Genomic DNA, 19,810 nt, shown 5'->3' with positions numbered 1-19,810 from the left:
CTCATTACAACATCAAAAATCAATAATCAGTTCTTTTCTTATTCTATATAAAATCATCTGGAATAATTTATTCTTCCTGTGACTGAAAAGTTTTTAAAATTTCAATTTGATTGCTTTCATCATGACAGTTGCAATTTACTTCCACTGGATTTTAAGACTCGAAATCTTCAAACTGATCTCTTCGGTTTTCAGAAGTTTCCATTACTATTTGTTTATCAAAATTCTTCAAGGTGCCGGTGAAGTATTTTTAATATAGCCCTTTCTTTGATCTACAGTCTTGATACAATCTTGATACCTTTTCTGATACAATCTAAGGTCAATCTAAATACACAGTTAAAAATAATTTATAAAATTTTAATTTTGCCTAATTTTAAACAAATTTAACCACAGTTAAAATTCTTAAACTAGCATTTATTCTGCGACATAAATAGTACAATAGACAGAAGGCATAAATAATATGCCAGACAGAAGCTTCATAGGCACTTTAAATAAAAACTATTGTGGGAACTGTAACTGTAACTAAGATTATGTAAAAGCGCCATCTAGATTAGGGTGTGGTCAGATCAGATGAGACGTGAACGATACTCAGGACGGACGTGTCCAAAATGTTTTGACGATTATTCATTTTTCTTTTCTTTTTATTCTAATGTAAATAAATAAATCCTAGTTTAACTTCATGAGTTGTAGTTATGCTTATCATCAATCCTTCCCCATATTTTGGTGTCAGAAGTAACGACAGGCGTAATCTTGCGCTCCTTGACATGAAGATTTTCGTAGGCTTGGGCTGATGTTACTGTCACACAAGTTAGCATAAGTAACAACAATAATAACTACTATTTAACTCTTAGTGGTAAATGCTAAATTAAGCATTTTATTTTGGAACAAGAGACGTGAAAAATGCGCAGGGCCATCGCCGGGATCCGAACTTCGAACTTTTGAACTGTTAGGCGGATGTGTTTTCCATTTACACGACGAAAGCACGGGGTATAAAAGGAGAAAATACTTTTCATTCACCTACACTTCAAGGGTGACTGGGAAGATGGGGACGCATTCGCCAAATTGATGACGAAGTATCGTCCACCGCATTTTAGCTCAGATACCAGTTTAGAATCTTTTAAAATAGGAAACATGAGAAAAGTCAGGGATACCCTAGCCGGGATTCAACCCTAAATCTTCCGATTGCCAACCAGGCTGCTTCTAATTACACCACGGCGACACGCGATGTGGAGAGAGAAATTACATTACAAAACCTCCTTTTGGACTTATAAGCCCTTCATCAAGAACATTTATGTACAAGTAAATGATATTGACAAACTTTTTTTAATTTCATTAATTCTTTAATTTTAATTCATAATTAAAATGATATTAGGAAAGTCTCGATAATTAAGCGCATTTACTAGCATTTTTTCAAGAAAAATTCTTTTTTTTGGGGGGGGAGTGCTTTTACTTATCACAAACTTTACTTCAAAGAACACGAGCCTTAATTACTCCCAATACACTCTTTATACGAGATTTATTTACGCATAATTTTAAGATAGTATCAAATTAAGATAATTTTTAAAATAATATCAATATGCATTTTTTGAAATTGAAATTTGACAATGATACTTTCTCAGTGTTCGAAAACAATAATTGTTTCAACAATTGAAACAACAATAATTCCAAACCATTTAGTTGAAACAATTATTGTTTCAACTAAATGGTATGGAATTTGTAAAATTAGAAATAGAGGGGTTAGACGATTTTGGCAAATGATAAAAGCTTATTTCACACTTATGTGTATGTTATAGCAATCGCTCTCGGTGCTCTGTGAAGTTCAATAGCTTAATGTGTTCTTTATTTATCATAATTAAATTAGACGAAGATTTCCCATGCAAAGTAAAGAGAATTTTGTCAATTTGATATTTTGATTCCAGACTACGTGCTTATTTCATTTTATTACCGAAATGTTCTTCGATATATCAATTATTACTGATATATCAATTATTACTAAATAGTTTATTAACTTTTCGGAATTTCTGTTAAATGAAGCGATAGCAAGAATAATTTATTTTAATTAGAGGAAGACAGGGCTGAGTGGGATAGAAGTATAAATGCATCGGAGTGCCTCCTTATTTTTTAATAGTAAGGGGTTGAATACTAGCGGAAAAACCTGGAAATATTATGTTTTATTTATATACACAAGTGACTGCAGTTTTGACTACCTGCACTGCACATTCGGAATGCAAGTTTTTGATCAATCTGTTATAATATTTGATTATTTTAAACTTAAGACAACATCACTTTTTGTAGCTTCAGTAAAATTTTAACTTGAACGCTGTCCTGGGAAAGAATGCAGTGAAGCAGCATAGAGTACCACGCTTCCTGCTCTATAATGAGCATTTTGGGAAAAAAATCATTAAATACGTTTCTAAATTAAATACGTTTCTAAATGTTTTTTTGTTTCAGATTGTTCGATGTCGCATTAGAAAAACAAATAAGATTGAAACCATGAATATCTTTGCATTAGCAGTTACCACTGGTCAGGTGGAATATTTGAATGATTGAAATCAGTTAATATGCTCCAATCAGGCTTCTCAGTACAAAATAAATAAAACAGAAGAGGAATATAAAAATATATTCATTAGATCCCCATACCCCTTTTTGCCTCATACTTTCATAATGACGTAAACAACATGACATTTTCAAAAGTAAATGTTAATCATACTTTGGTAATATTTTCATTTCTCTTACCATTGCAAATACAAAAATGAAAACAAATAAATAATCTTGATACGCCGTTTAATCTCGTCTTCCTACATGACTGAAAATACAACGGAACTGCATATTAGTATACTATTTTGAATTTTAATCTAGATACGTCGTTTAATCCCGTCTTCCTACATGACTAAAAATACAACGGAACTGCATATTAGTATACTATTTTGATTTTAAAATGGTATCTCCACTTCCTTCTTATTATTTTTCCAAGTTTTTTTTAGGGTTTCGTGAGTAGCAAATAAATGAAAATTTTCACACGGAGTAAGATTTCATCATTTTCTATAATCTCATAGTTCTTATATAAAGTGATAGCGTGATAAGATAAAATATTCTAACTTAGCAATTTTACCTTCCTACTTTATTTACTTTTCTTAAATATATTATGAACGACATTTAACTTACCTATTTTACTTTTAGCCTCGTAAGTTGCTTGGTTTATGTCTTCATACGTGATGCAAATGTCTCCATAATCTCCTACTGTCGATGATTTCAAGCTGAAAGTAAATATCAGTTTTAATTCATATGTTACAGAAAATTCAAACACTAATAATAAAATAGTTGCTTCAGATACACAAAAACTGCTAATTTAGGCACTACCGATGTAGAATAAAATAACTTTTTTTAGTCTAGAAACACTTCTAGATGTTAATGTATCTTACCTACTCTGAATTATTCTTCCCAGCTTTCATAGAACTTTTTGCTTTATTTCCGATTAATAACGAAACCTCCAGACACAGCTTGTAAATTTCTGTTTATACAAGTTGGGCCTACATACATTTATATTCTTAATGTCTTTTTCTCAAGTACATGTTTTTCAATGTGTCTTGTTAAACAAGAAGGGAGGGATTTTTATGTGGTAAAAATATATGCATTTTTTGGAAGTTAATAATCTATAAAGCATAGATCGCAAATGTAATAAAATGTGATCGTTTTGGATAACCTAAATTTTCGTTAAAACCGTGATTGATTTTAGTCACAATTACCTTTTTTCCCCTTGTTAATATGCATTTTAAAAGAATTCATATTAAAACTTGAGACTTAAGGGCATAAGAATATAAAAATGTACTTCAAAATTCAAGTATATAAATTCTAGTTCAATCATTTTCACTGATTATCTTAATAAAGCTGCTTATGGAAGCTACCATTTTTATTTACCATTTTGTACTAAGTCTCTTAAGTCAACGTCTTTTCATAATGTGTGGGAAATAATAGTTGTTCAGTAAATTTAAAAAGGGCAGTTACTACTGAATTTCTTCAAGCTAAAACAACATGCAACAGCTGTGCTTAGTAATTCCTTAAAATTAAGTAACAAACCTTTTGAACTACCAGAAAGCCTATAAAATGTTTTTTAAAATAAATAATGTTCCCTGATTAATAAATAATATTTCCCAGAATTTTCATTTTTTGAGCAAATGAACGCTTTGAACAAATTAATAAGCTAAATGGGTGTTAAATTTTTCACCCAGTTAAATACTATATTGGGCAAATAGTTTGTAAATTTCATACACTCAGACGTTTTATGTCGAAATTTTCAGACCACAAGCAAAGAGAAAAATTCATTAGTAGTATTTCTAAAGTCTAAAATTTTATTCCACTATTAGAAGGATATTCTTTTCATAGATTAATGAAGATTTGCAAATAAAGTATTATGTACTTTAAGCCACTGGCAACAAAATTTGGACATATCTCATTCCCATAATAAATAATACCTTACATAATTTAATAAATATTTCTTGTACAGTTAATGAAAATTTGAGACAACATAATTTTCAAATTATCATAGTTTCCAAAGTTGTGCTGCGTCCTCACCTCTTTCCTCGAGGGTATGCGATTATCATGTTTCTCATTTCAGCATTCGTAAAAATGAGAGCAGTGGCGCGTAGGCCAGCAAACCCTCCTTTCTTCCCTCGTCTAAACTTGTCCTACATCAGGCTATTTGCGTAGAATTCTGTGAACTAGATAATTAAATAGTCGGAAGAAAAGAGTTTAGATCACGTAGCCGAAAGTAGCTGAAAGAGATTAGGTTATTTGACTACGGTAAAGCATACGAGGGCTACCTGCTTTAAGAGGAGGGATACCTTCATGGAAGACTTACTAATAGAAATTGGCTCGTATTTACGTTACACGTGGAGGAAACAGCGCAAACCAGCCATGAAGCCAGCCCGTTTACCTGGGTCCACTTATAAATGATTAGCGGCCACTGGTAGGACGTAGCTGAAAGATATCTTAGGCGAAAGCTTTTCAGATTTTTGATCAAAAAATTATTTTGTAGTTCTGTAAATTTTTATTCATAAAACATGAATCAGATGCATAAATATATTTTGTGTCTTTATCTGTGTGCGGTACAGTCTGTGCAATCAGCATGAGTCTTTTCTGCTTTTGTGTACTATTTTTATTTCTAATCTAAAGATCTTCACATGCTGTGCTTAAATGGAACGTGTATCATTATCAGCGAGTGTTGAGACTCATATTAACATTCTGAATCTTAACAGTATTAATACATATTTTAGAGATGCAAATGCAAATTTTACAAAAAGTGTAAAATCTGCCATCAAGAAAATGGTTAGGTTAGGTTATTTGAATATGGCAAAACACTCTAAAACTATCTGCCTAAGGGAACGGATGCTTTCCTTGGGGACTTTCTAAAAGAAACTGGTTACGTATACACGTTACACACAGGGAAAATCAATCATGCAAGCCCTCCCGTTCCGGAGATTAACTAGAAGTATTTAGCAGTCTTTTAACAGTTCACCCACAGGTTGGGCCCGTCAAGACGGTGACCTGAAAGCAAAAGTAACTTATTTTTTGGCTAAATTGTCTTGATTTTAGTATCTCTTATGTTTCTTACCATTTATACAACGTTTCTAGTTTATTTTTGATTAAGATAAAGTACATTAAGTGTGATAGTAAACAGATTTTTTGCACTTTCATCAATGTTACGAAAAATAAAGTTATAAAATTTAATAAGCGATTTTTCATAGAAATGACTGAATTATTTATGAAATCTAGAAGTCTGAAACGAAAAAAAAATATATGCAAATACAGCAAAATTTCACAAAAGAAATGTTTCCTCTTGAAAGATGTTCTACTGCAGCCTCAGATTAGGGTGTATGGCATTCGTTCCTTCTGCATTTGTCACCACAGATTGTCAAATGTAATGCATATTTGAGGTTTGAAGCATTCTGACGTCAACAGAAATTACACATCCCATCATAAACATGCACATTATTATACACATATATCACACCAAGGTATGGCAATGTGGTGGCAAAAGACGGGGCTGCTAGAAAAGTTGATATACGTATGTCACCGTTGTCCGTAACGATAGCTCTAGATGCATAGGTTATGAATGTTACATATGTCACATATAGTAAAATTTACGTCCAATTCAAAAGAGATAGTTAAGAAAATATGTGAGGAATTTAAAATTGAAGCAGCTGTTTCTATGACCCACTTTTTTAAATGCTAGCAGTAAATTGCAAGTCCATTTCTATGCGCCTTATGGAATTTGATGAATGCATGCTGGTTGTCTCAAGCGCTGTGATAATTTGCCACATTTTGCTCTCTGTTGTTTTGTATGTTCAGATATTTACTGCTAAGGAATTTCGTTGCTGAGACAGGGTACATTTTATTGCTGAGACAGGGGTTAAGTCTTGTACAAACATTTGCTGGTGTAGGTTGAAACCATTATTGAGTATTTCTATATCATCCCCGTCACTAATATTTGTACCACAACATAAGGATTACAAGTCATTTAGCTTTAATTGTACAATATACTTCTTTCTCTGTGACGCTACATAAAACAGGTTCAGGCTTTCTAATACATTGGTCAAGCAATAGTCATTGTTGTAAGACACACACATGTCACTCGCCAGGAATGCGTCTTATGACGCAACGACCTTCTAACACTCAGATACATTATTAGAGTTATACCTCAGCTAGACAGTCCGTGTCGACATTTCCGAGACAGCCAGTCCATGGTTGCAAATAGTACACTGTCGCCCCTTCAGTTTATATGCTCTGTTCTGAGGACTTTGGGAAACGGTCCACTTTGCATCTGATTTTTTTCCCTTTGTTTTCATTCCTCTTTTTTTTTTTTTTTTTTTTTTTGTTTATCTGCTTGATAACCTCTGAAAGTTTCGTTACGATAGTTGTCGATTGGAAGTGAGGCAGCATTCATCACTAGAGCATAACTGCTTAATTTCAAACATACTAAACATTTCTAAAAATGTTTTCAAACCAACATTTTCGGTAAAATTGGTACTTTTAAGTTTTATGAAATCTGGAATTAAAATCTTAAGTTCCTATGTTATGATATTTTATTAACAGTTTGAATTTTGAATTAAACTTCTTTCCTAGCAAATCTTTAACTTCAACTTACGACTTCCGGTCACAACGTAGTTTTAGAATCACTCTGAATACATAATGAGAAAGAGCGGTATTTAACCGCGAAGTTGTACTTGCTGATTTTGAGAGAGATACCAGATTTCTTAATAGCACGCATCCGCCTTTTTATGCTACTCTCTCTTAAGCTATTATTTCGCCCGGACGTACTTAAGGCCCTTAATAGCTTCGCAGAATATTAAACGTTAAGGGGCCAACTCTGTTAGAATCTTGATAGCTTCGGCTATATCTCTTTATTTTAGATTAGTTTGAGTTAAATTCTTAGTCTCTTAAGTTCAAGCTCAAGTGGCGGCTTTACTGTATTTTTCCAAGACGGAGTTTGTTAAATCTTAGTTGAAATAATAAAGGGATAGTTAACCCTTCCTGTTTGTTGTTTCCTGTACACGAACTCAAACGATTATTCGCTAACTAGTTCTTAGGATTCTTCACGTCAACGGTAACATAGCATTTACAAAGTGAACGTTTGAAACCCTAGAACATTTTGAAGTCATTTAATTTCAACTGCTGCAAATTTACTTTCTACAAACTTTAATTTCAACATTTAATTCAAAATGAATAGTCAATTTTCAAATTGTTAAATTAGTGAGTTCCTAAGATAAACAAAATGTTAATCACAAAACTACATTCATATTTATGAAAATTGCGGTAGCACGAAGAAATCATTAAATCAAGTTGAAATTTATGCCGCATTATGCCTACGAGTAATACATAAATAAAAATGATTTAAGCTTTAGACCAATACAATTATTCTATTGGCTCAAAATCAGCATTTTGGGAAGCTGTCACCAGCGGAAATAACAGTTTTATATATCATAGCTTTGTGTAAAAGATGGCTTTAGTGTTTTTCTAAGAGATTGCTTGTCAGACTGGTTTCATCTGAATTTACAGTTCGTTGGTACTGATTGAAAGAAGAAAATAAAGAACCGTTTAACAATAGCATAATCTGAACCTAAGAAATGGACACAAACTTGACGTCTTTGCTTGGGGGCTTTTTAACGGAATAATGTTTTCTTGAAATTTCGATTAATGTTATTATCGAGGCTATTTATTTGTTTTATGTAATCCATATTCAATTTTATCTCAAAAAATGAGAGCCTTTCTTTCCCTTTCTTTTCAAGTTCGCAGGTTTTTCTTGGACTGTCAGTTCTAATGCAAATGAACCTTGTGGGCTAGTCACCGAATGATCATGTCCAATCCGCAACAGATCTGACGAACTGGTAGGCAGGAAAAATTCAGCATCTGTTTTTTTTTTTTTTTTTTTTTTTTGCTTCAACAATCCTGGGTACATGTCGGATATCGTCGTCTTGGGAAACAGCGCTAATAGTGTGATGAAGATAAGATATAATCCCCTAAGCATCTGCAACTTCCTCGATGCAGCGGATGTTGTTGAAAGTTCCTGCAATTCATAGCAGCCGAGATTGCTTATGAGAACCAATGGCGTCCCGTAACATCACGCTCTAAATGCATGATGAAAGATGGAGTGTAGATGATGAAAGATAGAATGACGCTTATGTATCTTCTAGTCTAGGTTAAAGTGAAGATAGTCAGAAATCATGTCTTGTTATTCATTTGTACACAATAATTCATGCTTATAAGGTGAGGTGTCTATTGTCTTAATCTGAGGTGTCTATTGTTCACAGTCAAGGGAATCCTTCCCCAAAAAAATGCTTATCCTCTGAACAGCAGATGCCATCCAAACATGAAAGCAGAGATAATACCATACCTGTAATAGTTTTCTAATGCTGTGTTAACGCTCGAGAAGTGGCTACCCTGTTTATCACTGCGATATGGGTCAGACGTCTATCGTCCAGCCAGTCGTCACATTTCGAGATCAGTGGCGAAATTTTGACTCCTTGTATCCATTTCAGTTCTTTGCTTCCACCCTGTAAACGTTATCAAAATATGGTCCTAATACGTAAACAGCAGCGTCGCAATATGAAAATCCACTTGATGTATCGCCACGCTGGAATTCAGCAATTTGCTTACATGGTGACTTTTGATATCGTCGGAATATTTCTATGAGAAATTTCCTGCCAATTTAGGTGACATGTAGTACTTGACTGTCTTCTCAACAGCCTTCCACACTTATGCCTCACACGATCTTTCAGACTACACTGATGAGAACGTTCTTAATCAATTGCTTGTCTTATCCTGTTTTACATATCCTGTCAATTTGCATTATATTTTAACGATTCCTCCGAGACTTTCAATCTTCATAAACCAATGTACATTTATGAATTATTAGAGCTATTATAATAAAATAATCTTCGTATTACGTTTCATCTCAACTAATTTGAAGCTTTTAAAAGAAGAACATCATTAAAATTGTAACTACTGATATAAAGTATTAAAAAGATCATAAAAATGTGAATATCCGCTTTCTTTACGGTTTCTATAGAAACTGCGTTGTATTTATATTGTGTAAAGCAAAGAAAACACTTTTTTGAATCCGGCAGAATTTCATATCGTAAATCTTAATGGACAGCCAATTTTTTGCTGCATTTGATATATTGTTTCCTAAATGAACAATTACATGCATTACTTGGTACTTTCTAAAAGATGCTTTTAAATTCTTCAATTAATATTCGAAATTTTGTCACAGATTTCAAGTTGACATCAGTTCCTTTCTATGTCCATTAACTTAAATTTGGAATCAAACATATAATTTAAAATATTTGCAATAAAAACTTTATAACTACAAAATTCTGCATTCAATTAAAATTGCTCATCTAATTCAGAGAAAATGCAGTAGTTTAAAATCAGAAAAGAGGGCAGTTCTGATTTAATATGCAATGCCGATGTCATGCTTCTGACTTATATGGAGGTGTTATCTATGATTTATATATTTCAGACTTATATGAAATAAGATATAAATTTTAATTTGCAGTAACTGTAAACAAATGCATATATGCTACTTTAATTTTAGATTTACTATGAGAAATGCCTAAGACTAGCACTTTTCTCATTACGCTTTATTTAAAAATACAGGTTACTCAATTAAAAATTTGATCGCCGTTAATGCTTTATCCTTAGCTGCTAATACAAGGAAATATATCAAACTTCATGTGTTTCTAGCATGAGTAATGTGAAAGTTGAGTGCATGAAATAGTGTTATATCCGAAATCACTGTTAGTATCCTTGCCATCCTTTCTGTTTCTGCTACCCATTAAAATTAAATCAATTTAAGTAAATTAATAACACCATAAGTAGCCAATCTATATGGTTCATTCTAATGGTAGTTATCTGAATTAAAATGAAAGACCCTGATTGAAACAAAAATGAGAAGAAAGAGAAAAGAAATATGTGAATAAAAGAAGAGTAAATGGGAAGTGATAAAAATTGAAAAGTAAAGAGCAATTTACATCCTACCTTAGAACAAGGAATTTTTCGATTAAATATGTATGCGTGAATCCTTTATTATGAATTTATCCAGAAAAGTAAGAGAAAGACCAAAAGACATGATATAATTTTCTAGTATTCAAACCATACTCTGTTATCGTTATTTGATTCTAGAGATTAATATTCTCATAAGTAGAAATAAGAACATTAGAGCTTAAATTTTCATGTTTTTACGTAGTTTTTATACTTCACTTAAAATATATATATATTTTAAGTGTGTGTGTGTGCACAGTTAAAATATATGCATGTAATTATACTATATATATATATATATATATATATATATATAATGTAATTAAATACATAAGTCGAAATAAGCTACAACCCAACAGAACACACACACAAAAAAAAAAAAAAAAAAAAAAAAAATTAATTTTGAATTCTGAATGTCTTAACTTTCATATAAAATTCTAAAATTATGTTATACATATTTTTTATTGCTTTAATTGCAATAATTATTTTTATTGCTTTAATTGCAAATATTATTTTTTATTGCTTTAACGAATATGTAATTATGTTACACATATTCGTTAAAGCAATGGTCTTTATATAATGAAATAGAATTATATACAAATAAAGGCCAGTAAAAGGTTAGGCTAAGTAAGTTAATTGATTAAAGCAAAGCAACTCGAGGGCTATTTGCCTATGGTGAAAGATGCCCTAGTGGAGAACTTTCTAAGAGAAATTGCTTCGTACGCACGTTACACATGGAAAAAACCACGAAAATCAACCATGCAGCTAGGCCGTTCGAACTGGATTTGAATCCAGATCTTACTACCATTATTCAGCGGCTTTACCGCTTGGCCGCTGGTAAGCTCGAAGCCAATAAAATACATACACTTAATTCGTTATTATCATAAATATTCTGCGTTTTAATAATATTTTTATAGTTTATTGTACATTCATATTTATGTATTACGAGCTGCACTTATATTTTGACAGAATATTAGTTTTTATAGGAACTATATAAAACATAAATATTACACTCCATTGCTATACTAGTTATTTTTAGGTCCTTCATTTGTAAGCTATTGGGAAAGTGAAATTTTTTCGATATATGTTTATATATCTCAAATACCACACTTTACAAATTTTGCACCTAATACTGGTATGCACCTAGTGTTTAAAAAAAAATTCTAATTTCTTTACTCGTCGATATGTATGTAATGTATGTTAGTTGAGGTTAAGGTCGAAAGAGAGCTCAGTCTGCCTGCCAGCCATGCCACTAAACGTACTTTCTTTATTTTGACTGCACACGCCCATGTTTGGACAATCGTAAATGATTAATAACTAGAAATTGTTGTACATTTTACACCGATATATGCTTATCTGCCATGCTACTAATGCAAGCGCATTTTTTTTAATTTATTGTTTTTAACCTTTTGGTTCTTTTTGCTTCTCAACTCCACCTGGTTGTTGTCCCAGATGGTCCTTTACGTCACAGTCACCTGTTTGGGTTACTGGGTAATGAAGAGGGCGTAGTCTGGACGAAAACAGGTTTATAACGAGAGACGGTCGTTCGGCTCCCAAAACTGAATAAAAAATATAATATAAGATTTTTCAAATATTCATTCGGACAAAAATTGGTCGCCCCAGGGAAGGATTACAGTTTGGCAATAATACGTGCAGTGGTTAAGATCTTCGCAGACCTTTAAAGCATGCTCGTATTGTAATCCTTTTGACACTGTTCCTAAACAATTAAAATATAATTACATTCAACTACATTCTTGCTTTTATAGAAGATTTAAATTTATATTACAATTTTCAAATTAAATTCTATGGCAAAAACATAAACGATTGTTCAGATGCCGAATATCGAAATTTTGTATAATTTTCTACATTGTAGAAAGTGGAGTAAGAAGTATGGCATTATTAAATCAGTTTAAAATGACGAGAATAGTGATACGCATAAAAACCTAGAAATACACTGTAAATTTAAGCAAAAATTGTGTTACATAGTTTTAAATACCTTCGCGAAGGATATTATGTTAACCGTATCCTTATGATTTTATGTTTTATGTAAACCAGTTTTTAATGATTTGGATCTGTACTATAACTTCTTCTTTTTGTTAGTCCTCACCAAGATGCAAACGATTTAGGACTATCTAAGGTGAGGCTTTTGAATGTTTTAGATATAGAGCTTTTGGTAGCGACCCACGTAGCTTATAAATCTCGCCATTACAAGTTTTGAGTCAACGTTTGAGTTAGGTAGATTTGTGTAGTCTCAGGTTACGAATATATTTTAGACTCTATTTCCAATTTTCTGCTAATTAAGTCCCTGCTAGTGGTTGAATTTGATTGTACGCACAAGTTGTACGTTATGTTAAGTTTAAGCTTAATAAAAAGTTTTATTTAAAAAACTTCATTGGAATTTGTCATATTTCCACAGACGGAGCGATAATTGCTTGGCAGTCTAGTAGGGTATGAATACTTAAGTTAATTATTGCACAAGTTAGGACTCTATACTTATTCTTAGTTCACGTAACTAAACAGTAAGTACATATATTATTTTAAAATGGTGCAGTGAAATAAAAAATAATATTAAAAATAATATTAAAAATGAAAAGTTAAATGCTGCTATTCACCTTTTCAGAAACGCAGATTTTTAACCACTCGATCAGCAGAACAGACAAATGCTCTTCTAACGGAGCTATAAACCCACTCTCCCTTATTTTCGTGTATTTTCAAAATTTATAGCAGGGAGGATACACTCACTTCACTAATTATATATTTACTAAATGTATCGAGGGAAGGGGAGTATTGTTATAAAGTAATAAAAATCAGGGCAATATAACATGAAAGAAATATTTTAAGACTTCCAAAATACTGGTATATTAATACGACGAAATGTGCTCCGAATGTTTTCACGAAAACTAGTATAATGAATGCATAAGCTGAGTAATTAACTGGCGATTTCAATAAATAGACGTTGAAGATTTATTTGCTTGCGAACTGGGAGTTACTTCTCGCAGAAATAGTATAATATTTTAAACAACATTTAACCAACATTAGTTTCTACTTGTGTTAGATAACAGCCACACGAAACTGTAACTATGTTCAGAAAAAAAAAAGAATGCAAACACAGTGAAAAGATAATTCTCAAATTATTAAAGTGAGCAAAGCAATTATGTTTACAAATCATTGATAGCTTGAACAACACAACCACAAATTTAAAAAATGATCAGTCCATATGGCTAGCTAATGTTTCCCCCGATTTAAATGTAATAAATGTAGCGTGATGCGTAAAATAGGCATTGTTAGCATGAGTATGAAGAACACTCTAAATCAAATTACGTAACTAGAGCACTAACATGAGCAAGGTCAAGTCACCAAGATCGAATCAGCCTAGTCTTATTTTTAATTAGGAGTCAACTATGGTAAGCTAAAGAAAGCAATAAATATGAATACTGCGTCACAAGTAAACACAATCATCAGCCATACCTAAAACAAAACAATTACGGAGCAAGAGTAATTTTAATTGGAAATATGTGATTCCATTTGGACCAATAACTACTGTATCATCAGACCATAAAATCGATGCTTACTGGAAATAAATCACTTGAAAAGTACGAAAGATAAGGCATTTCTGAAGTTAAAGAGATTTATAGACAAGGTAAGGAATAAATATGGTAGCCAGAAATAGCAAAAGAGAATATACATGTATATAAAGACAGAAATTAATCCTCAAAATGTATTCTGCCTATTACAGCAGAACTGCTGAGCTGAGAGAAAGAATAGATATCTGAAGAAAATGCCCAGAATTTTATTACTCTGCATTTAAATATAAACTTTGCAGGTAGGTTGATGATCTTCAAAACAAAATAGTTGACAAATGACTTATGAGTTTTAGAAAAATCGAAGCCCAAACTTAAACCACCACAGTCGTCTAGGAATCCAAGTTATTGCTCAATTCTAAAGGAAGAAGAGATTGGAATATAATATGTATATTTAATATGAAAAGTATGTACATAAAAATTTTAACTTCAATTTGCAACATTTCCTTAACTCTTCATTTTAATGTGGGTACTTTCTCTCTCTTTCCTAAAAATAATACTTACTTATAATAAGCCCCTCTAAACTGCGTCATTACAAAATTAATCACTGTCACGTGATTTTACATAAAGCTAATGATGTAGAGACTCACAACATAAAGCGTAAGCCAATTAATAATTTAAAATTTGGGAATCGAAACTTTTAACATCTGATAGGGATTAATTTAAACTGAAACCAACTGTTGCTACTTTTCTTACTGTAGCATCTTAAAATTGTAAATTAAAGAATACGTGCCCATATTAGTGCTCTCTTTGTTAGACGAGAAAGGGGGAGCAATGGCTTAGAATTATGTAAGATGGGTCGTCAGCTCGACAAAAAGGATATCAAGGAGAAATTTTTATTGGCCTTGACAGACCATCTAAGTGGTGACTACGGTCGTTCATTGAAGATGACACGAGATCACCCTTTAAATGACGCTGTTTACGGTTTGTTTTGGTTTATGTAATTATTGGAAAGCCTCGAGGGCTATCTGCTTAAGAGGAGGGATGCCTTCGTGGAGGAGTTTCTAAGGAAAACTGGCTCGTAAACACGTGGGGAAAACTACGGAAACGCCCACCCAGCCAGACCGCTCTCGGTATTCGAGCCTCGGACCGAAGTACTGGCTTGGTGGGCCCAATGCCCTTTACGACATCACGCTTTAAAATGAAAAGTAGATCTGAAAAGTCGTGGTTAGATTAAAACAGTATTAAAATATAACTGCTTTTTTTCTAATTTCTGAATGAGTTTTGTAACAAATATCGATTTAAAACCGCTTGAAGAACTTTTCAAGGAGAGGGAATAAAGCGATGTACAATTTTAATTTCTTAAAAAAGCAGATTAACTCAAACGTTTGAAAATATGCTACTGCAATGCGAATATTTCGAAACAAAATGCACTGTAGAGAAAAACCCGAGTCTTAAAGCGTAATATTTTTTTTTCTACTGCGTTAGACGTTATTCTTTATCCTACTAAAATCTGCTTAGTAGTATGATTGCTCGAATCGCTGTCATCAGAAATGTTTATTATATAAAAGCTACTTTGTCTACCACTTTTACACCCTTTTTGTTTTGATAATGTTAGACAGAAATTCGTGACTGTATGTAAAAACAGTGTAAAAAACCTTATTTTATTCTAACCAATTATTTTTTTTAAATTTCAGAATCTTTCCTTTCTCTTGTGATTTCAGTTTCATGCCAGAATGTAAATTTTAATGACGTAGTATGCAAATCTAAGTGAGTTCGAAATCAGTATTTAAGCAGCGGTTTCAAGAGCTCGAGGAAGAGAGTTCGTTCCGAATTTATGCCGCGTGTTTGAAGTAGATTTGTACGTGAATAGTTGGTGGTTAGCCACTCTCTTTAGATTATATAATTATCTATTATATTATGTAGATATCCTAGGTTCGGCTCTGCTTTGCGCAGCCGACTCAGCGGTTTAGATAAATAAGATGTCAGTCGTGTAGCAAATCTTATTTTATAATTATTTTATAGCCACAAGTGGTGGTAGACTGCAAGTACCAAGCGCGTGCATTTTCTGTTAAGTTCAAATGAAAAATTTATTTAAACCTTCTTCTGCAGTCATCTATTCTTACAAGATCGAGCGAGAATTCGCTACTTAGTCTTTTCAGCTATTGCCTATAGCAGGGATCGGCAACCTTGTTGCTGTGGTGTGCAAAACCAATCAACCAGTATGATTTAAGATGCCGCACACTAGGAAATATTTGAAACAATTCGATTCCCGGAGCAGTGCATGCAGAGTTAGGAAACAGAGGACAAACTTAGAGTTTTATTATAGATCAATTACGTATCATTTAGATATTTAGTAATATATAAATAAACAACATAAAATATAATTATTGTTTCAACATAAAAATAAAAAAATTAAAATGTACATGTTTTATGTATTATTCATCTTTTAAACATATTTATTAAAATAAAAATAAATGACATATAATATAAGTATTCGTTCTTATGTATTCCTTCTATTCCTAAGTACTTAGATTTGCATATTTATATTTTATCTATCTTCAATACAGTTGAATAAAAAATTAAAATTTTGATGCCAACCTTGTCTCTGTACCGGTCTACTTCGTATCGCAATATCAGGGGTATAATTTGTGATTTTCAGTTTGACACATGATTCTGAATCTTCAGTTGTTAAGCAACTTCTTTGTGTAAAACAACTTTTAAAGAAATCAAAGTTATTTTCATGTGAGAAAAAATTTGTTCACATACTAGATATGCGGAACCAAACGCAGAAATCAGAGCACATGCAATTTTCTTCTAACAATTAAATATCTCCGTCACTGACATCCAGCAGTTTAAAATAGCTGTCTGTTTATCGTTAGAGTTATCTTCCAGGTTTATTCGTATTCTTAAATTTTGCTTTCCATAATTCTGTTAGTTAGGTAAGTTCCATTTCAAAATTATCAACTTCCATCCGCTCACAAATTGACAAATCGGATGGGGTTTTTAATGGGTCTAGTAAATCTTGTTTGATTAGGAAGGACAACATAGGCATAAAAGCTTCAAAGTCTTTGCATCTTTTGGAAAATTCCTCCTTAAATGCTTCAACATACGTTTGAAGTTCATCTTTTTCTAAGGCCGAGGTATTTGCAAGAGCTTACATTTGGGAAGTATTGTAGATACTAGTATTAATATTACAGGAAAATACATTTAATTTTATACCAAAGCCTTTCCAATATTCAAAACGTTCAACACCGTTGTGCCCTTTCCTTGAAATCCTTAGTTCAGTGAGTGCCTGAGTACCAACGAAGAACGGGACACTATGAAATTAACTATTTTAACAACAGAGTTTATTCAAGACATTAAGCGTTGTGACCAACGTTTTGGCAACTAAACTTGCTTGACTGCGTAGAGAGGAGAGACAGGGCGATTTATCTTTTCCTGATAACTTTGTAGAGTGACGCTGAAAATTGTACCACGTGCCACAGTTTGCCGACGCCTGTCCTACAGTGCATGATTCTAAAACATATTAGAAGATTCTACTACAGAAATAAAGCGGATGCTTTATTTATTACGAAATAAATTTTAATTTAGTTTCTTTTCGTTATTCTGTGCTATTATTTGCACCACCAGTGCCCCAATTGTTGAAAAGATCGTATAATGCTGGAAGTTCGAAATGGGCTCGATCCCAAAGAGGCTGGCCAGCCGCACAGTTAGCTTCGTAATTTTTCTCATATGTAACAGAAAAATCTTCCAAGGAGGTATTCCACCGTTCAACCAGGTAGCCGTGGTATGCTTTGCCGTATTCATATAATTTAATCTGTGTTAATATTTTGCCCACTCACCTAATTAACTTGGGAATGAAAAGGCTAAATAAGAGTAGTGAATACATAAGACTTGAGAATTACTGATAATATTTAGGGAATATGAATATTTACCGCGTTGTTTAGAGATTTGGCATAGCATAGAGATGGAAAAAAGAAAAACGAGTTACATTTCAGCACGTATTGTGCACGGATAGTTCATTTGAAAACAAAAATTAGGTACATATATCTGAAATTAATCTGAAGCGTAAAAAATATTAAATTATACTAATACTGTAGAACTAGGTTTCTTTTTACAGAATTTAAAGATTGAAAAATTCTAAACTCCAAAATGTCTTTTCTCTACTGCATTAGGAAATCACTAGTTTAGAATTTTAAGATTATAATGTTCTGATTTTCCTATACATTTATTAAAGTTACCATATGTTAGCTTCGCATTAATATGTTGAAAGTATGTACATTTTAACAAAATAAACATAAAGGTTGTTTTTTTCAGCCATTTTAAAAAATTAATCGTTATTTCGTTAACCAAATGATTTATTGAATGAACATTTAGCAAACACTAATTGCAAAGCCTTCAACCAAACTTTTAGTCCAAGTGCTCCATCAGATGTTTTCGTTGCAAAACGTTTTTTTAAAATTACGTCATATTGAATCGAGAGTGAAAACAGCAGGCAAAAGTCAGTGACTCACTTAAAATGCATTCTTCTGTAACTCATTACAGGCCAATAGGAAAGTACAGATTCACGTTATGAATTGAATTGCTCATTCTTTTGATACTTATCTGCTCAAAGATCTTTGCTTTTTGCTCTTCGTTTCCCTTTCATTTTAATCAGTGATCTAAATCTATCGCGTCAATGAATGGGACATTGTGTCAAATGCTTGCGTGGGTTGAGTCCAGAAACATCAATGGAATAACTATTGATAGCATCCCAGAATGGTCTAAATTCCAGAGCTATTTCCTATTATTAATCCAAACTTCAGTAAAATTTAAGTTGGGGTAAACATAAAATCTGTGCATAATACCTGAAATTTTACAAGTTAATAAATATGATACCTATTTTAACTTTTATTCTTAGCCAACATATCCATATGTTTCAGGATGTGATTGCCAAACGTGCCTAGAATGTACATTTGCATTAATTATAATTTTCGGCATGACTTCCAAGCAGGAATAAATTCAAAATATCCGAAATTGATATCATCACAATATAGTCTGCAATATAAATCGGAAGTATTGGTGTTCTGTTTTAAACTTATTTTCTCAGTATTCTTCCAAGCACGGCCATTCAATCATTGCTTTGAAAGTGGCCTTAAAAATCTCATCTTGTTCTGATAAAACGGACGTGGAATGACAATAGTTGCTCTCCTGCTTTCACCTTTACGTTAGGCTCTAACTTCTTGCTAAATTTGCTGGTCTTCTTCATCAGAAATGTTCCGACAATTTCGAAAACTGACAAATATAAATCTTACTCTCCCAGAGACTAAAATACTTATCTCAGTCAAGTTAACTAAAATCTTCGAAGGAAATACAAACTATGGCGCACGTTACTTAAGAGTCTTAATGGAGATTAACAAGAAAAAAATAGTTACATAAGAAGTATAGATTTTTTAAAATTAAGATAGAAAATACGAAACTCCTCGTGCTCTACGAAGTATTCCACGAGGTTAATAGATGTAAGTAAATAACTCATAATACAAGGAGATACAATTCAACAATAAAAACATAATAACTAAGTCTGGAAAGAGCAAAGAAAAATATAAAAATACAAATACTACTCGTACTATAATAAAAATACTAAAATATACTATGAATAACTAAACTATGTCAATATTCTTATAAAAGAAAATAAACCGACTTCATAATAATATAATAACAATAAAAATGAAGTAATACTTAAAAATGAAATTGATACAAAGGAAAAATGA

The 19,810-nt window shown here is 32.3% G+C and overlaps 1 protein-coding gene across 2 annotated transcripts in view; it reads right to left on the bottom strand.

The window, feature by feature from the left end:
- Nucleotides 1-19,810, bottom strand: part of LOC118188027 (chorion peroxidase-like) — a 240,501-nt gene that overhangs the window by 121,587 nt on the left and 99,104 nt on the right. For both annotated transcript variants that reach the window (XM_035358359.2, XM_035358360.2), the window contains exon 3: nucleotides 3,163-3,254. In XM_035358359.2, the coding sequence (XP_035214250.1) occupies nucleotides 3,163-3,254 (92 nt within the window). The remainder of the gene's footprint in view (nucleotides 1-3,162; nucleotides 3,255-19,810) is intronic.

The sequence above is a fragment of the Stegodyphus dumicola genome, chromosome X1 (genome assembly GCF_044657685.1).
Source record: "Stegodyphus dumicola isolate Sdum_Otavi_A_Nest chromosome X1, ASM4465768v1".
Taxonomy (NCBI): domain Eukaryota; kingdom Metazoa; phylum Arthropoda; class Arachnida; order Araneae; family Eresidae; genus Stegodyphus; species Stegodyphus dumicola.
Note: the sequence above shows the minus strand (reverse complement) of the source record. Positions and strands in the feature narration are given on the sequence as shown.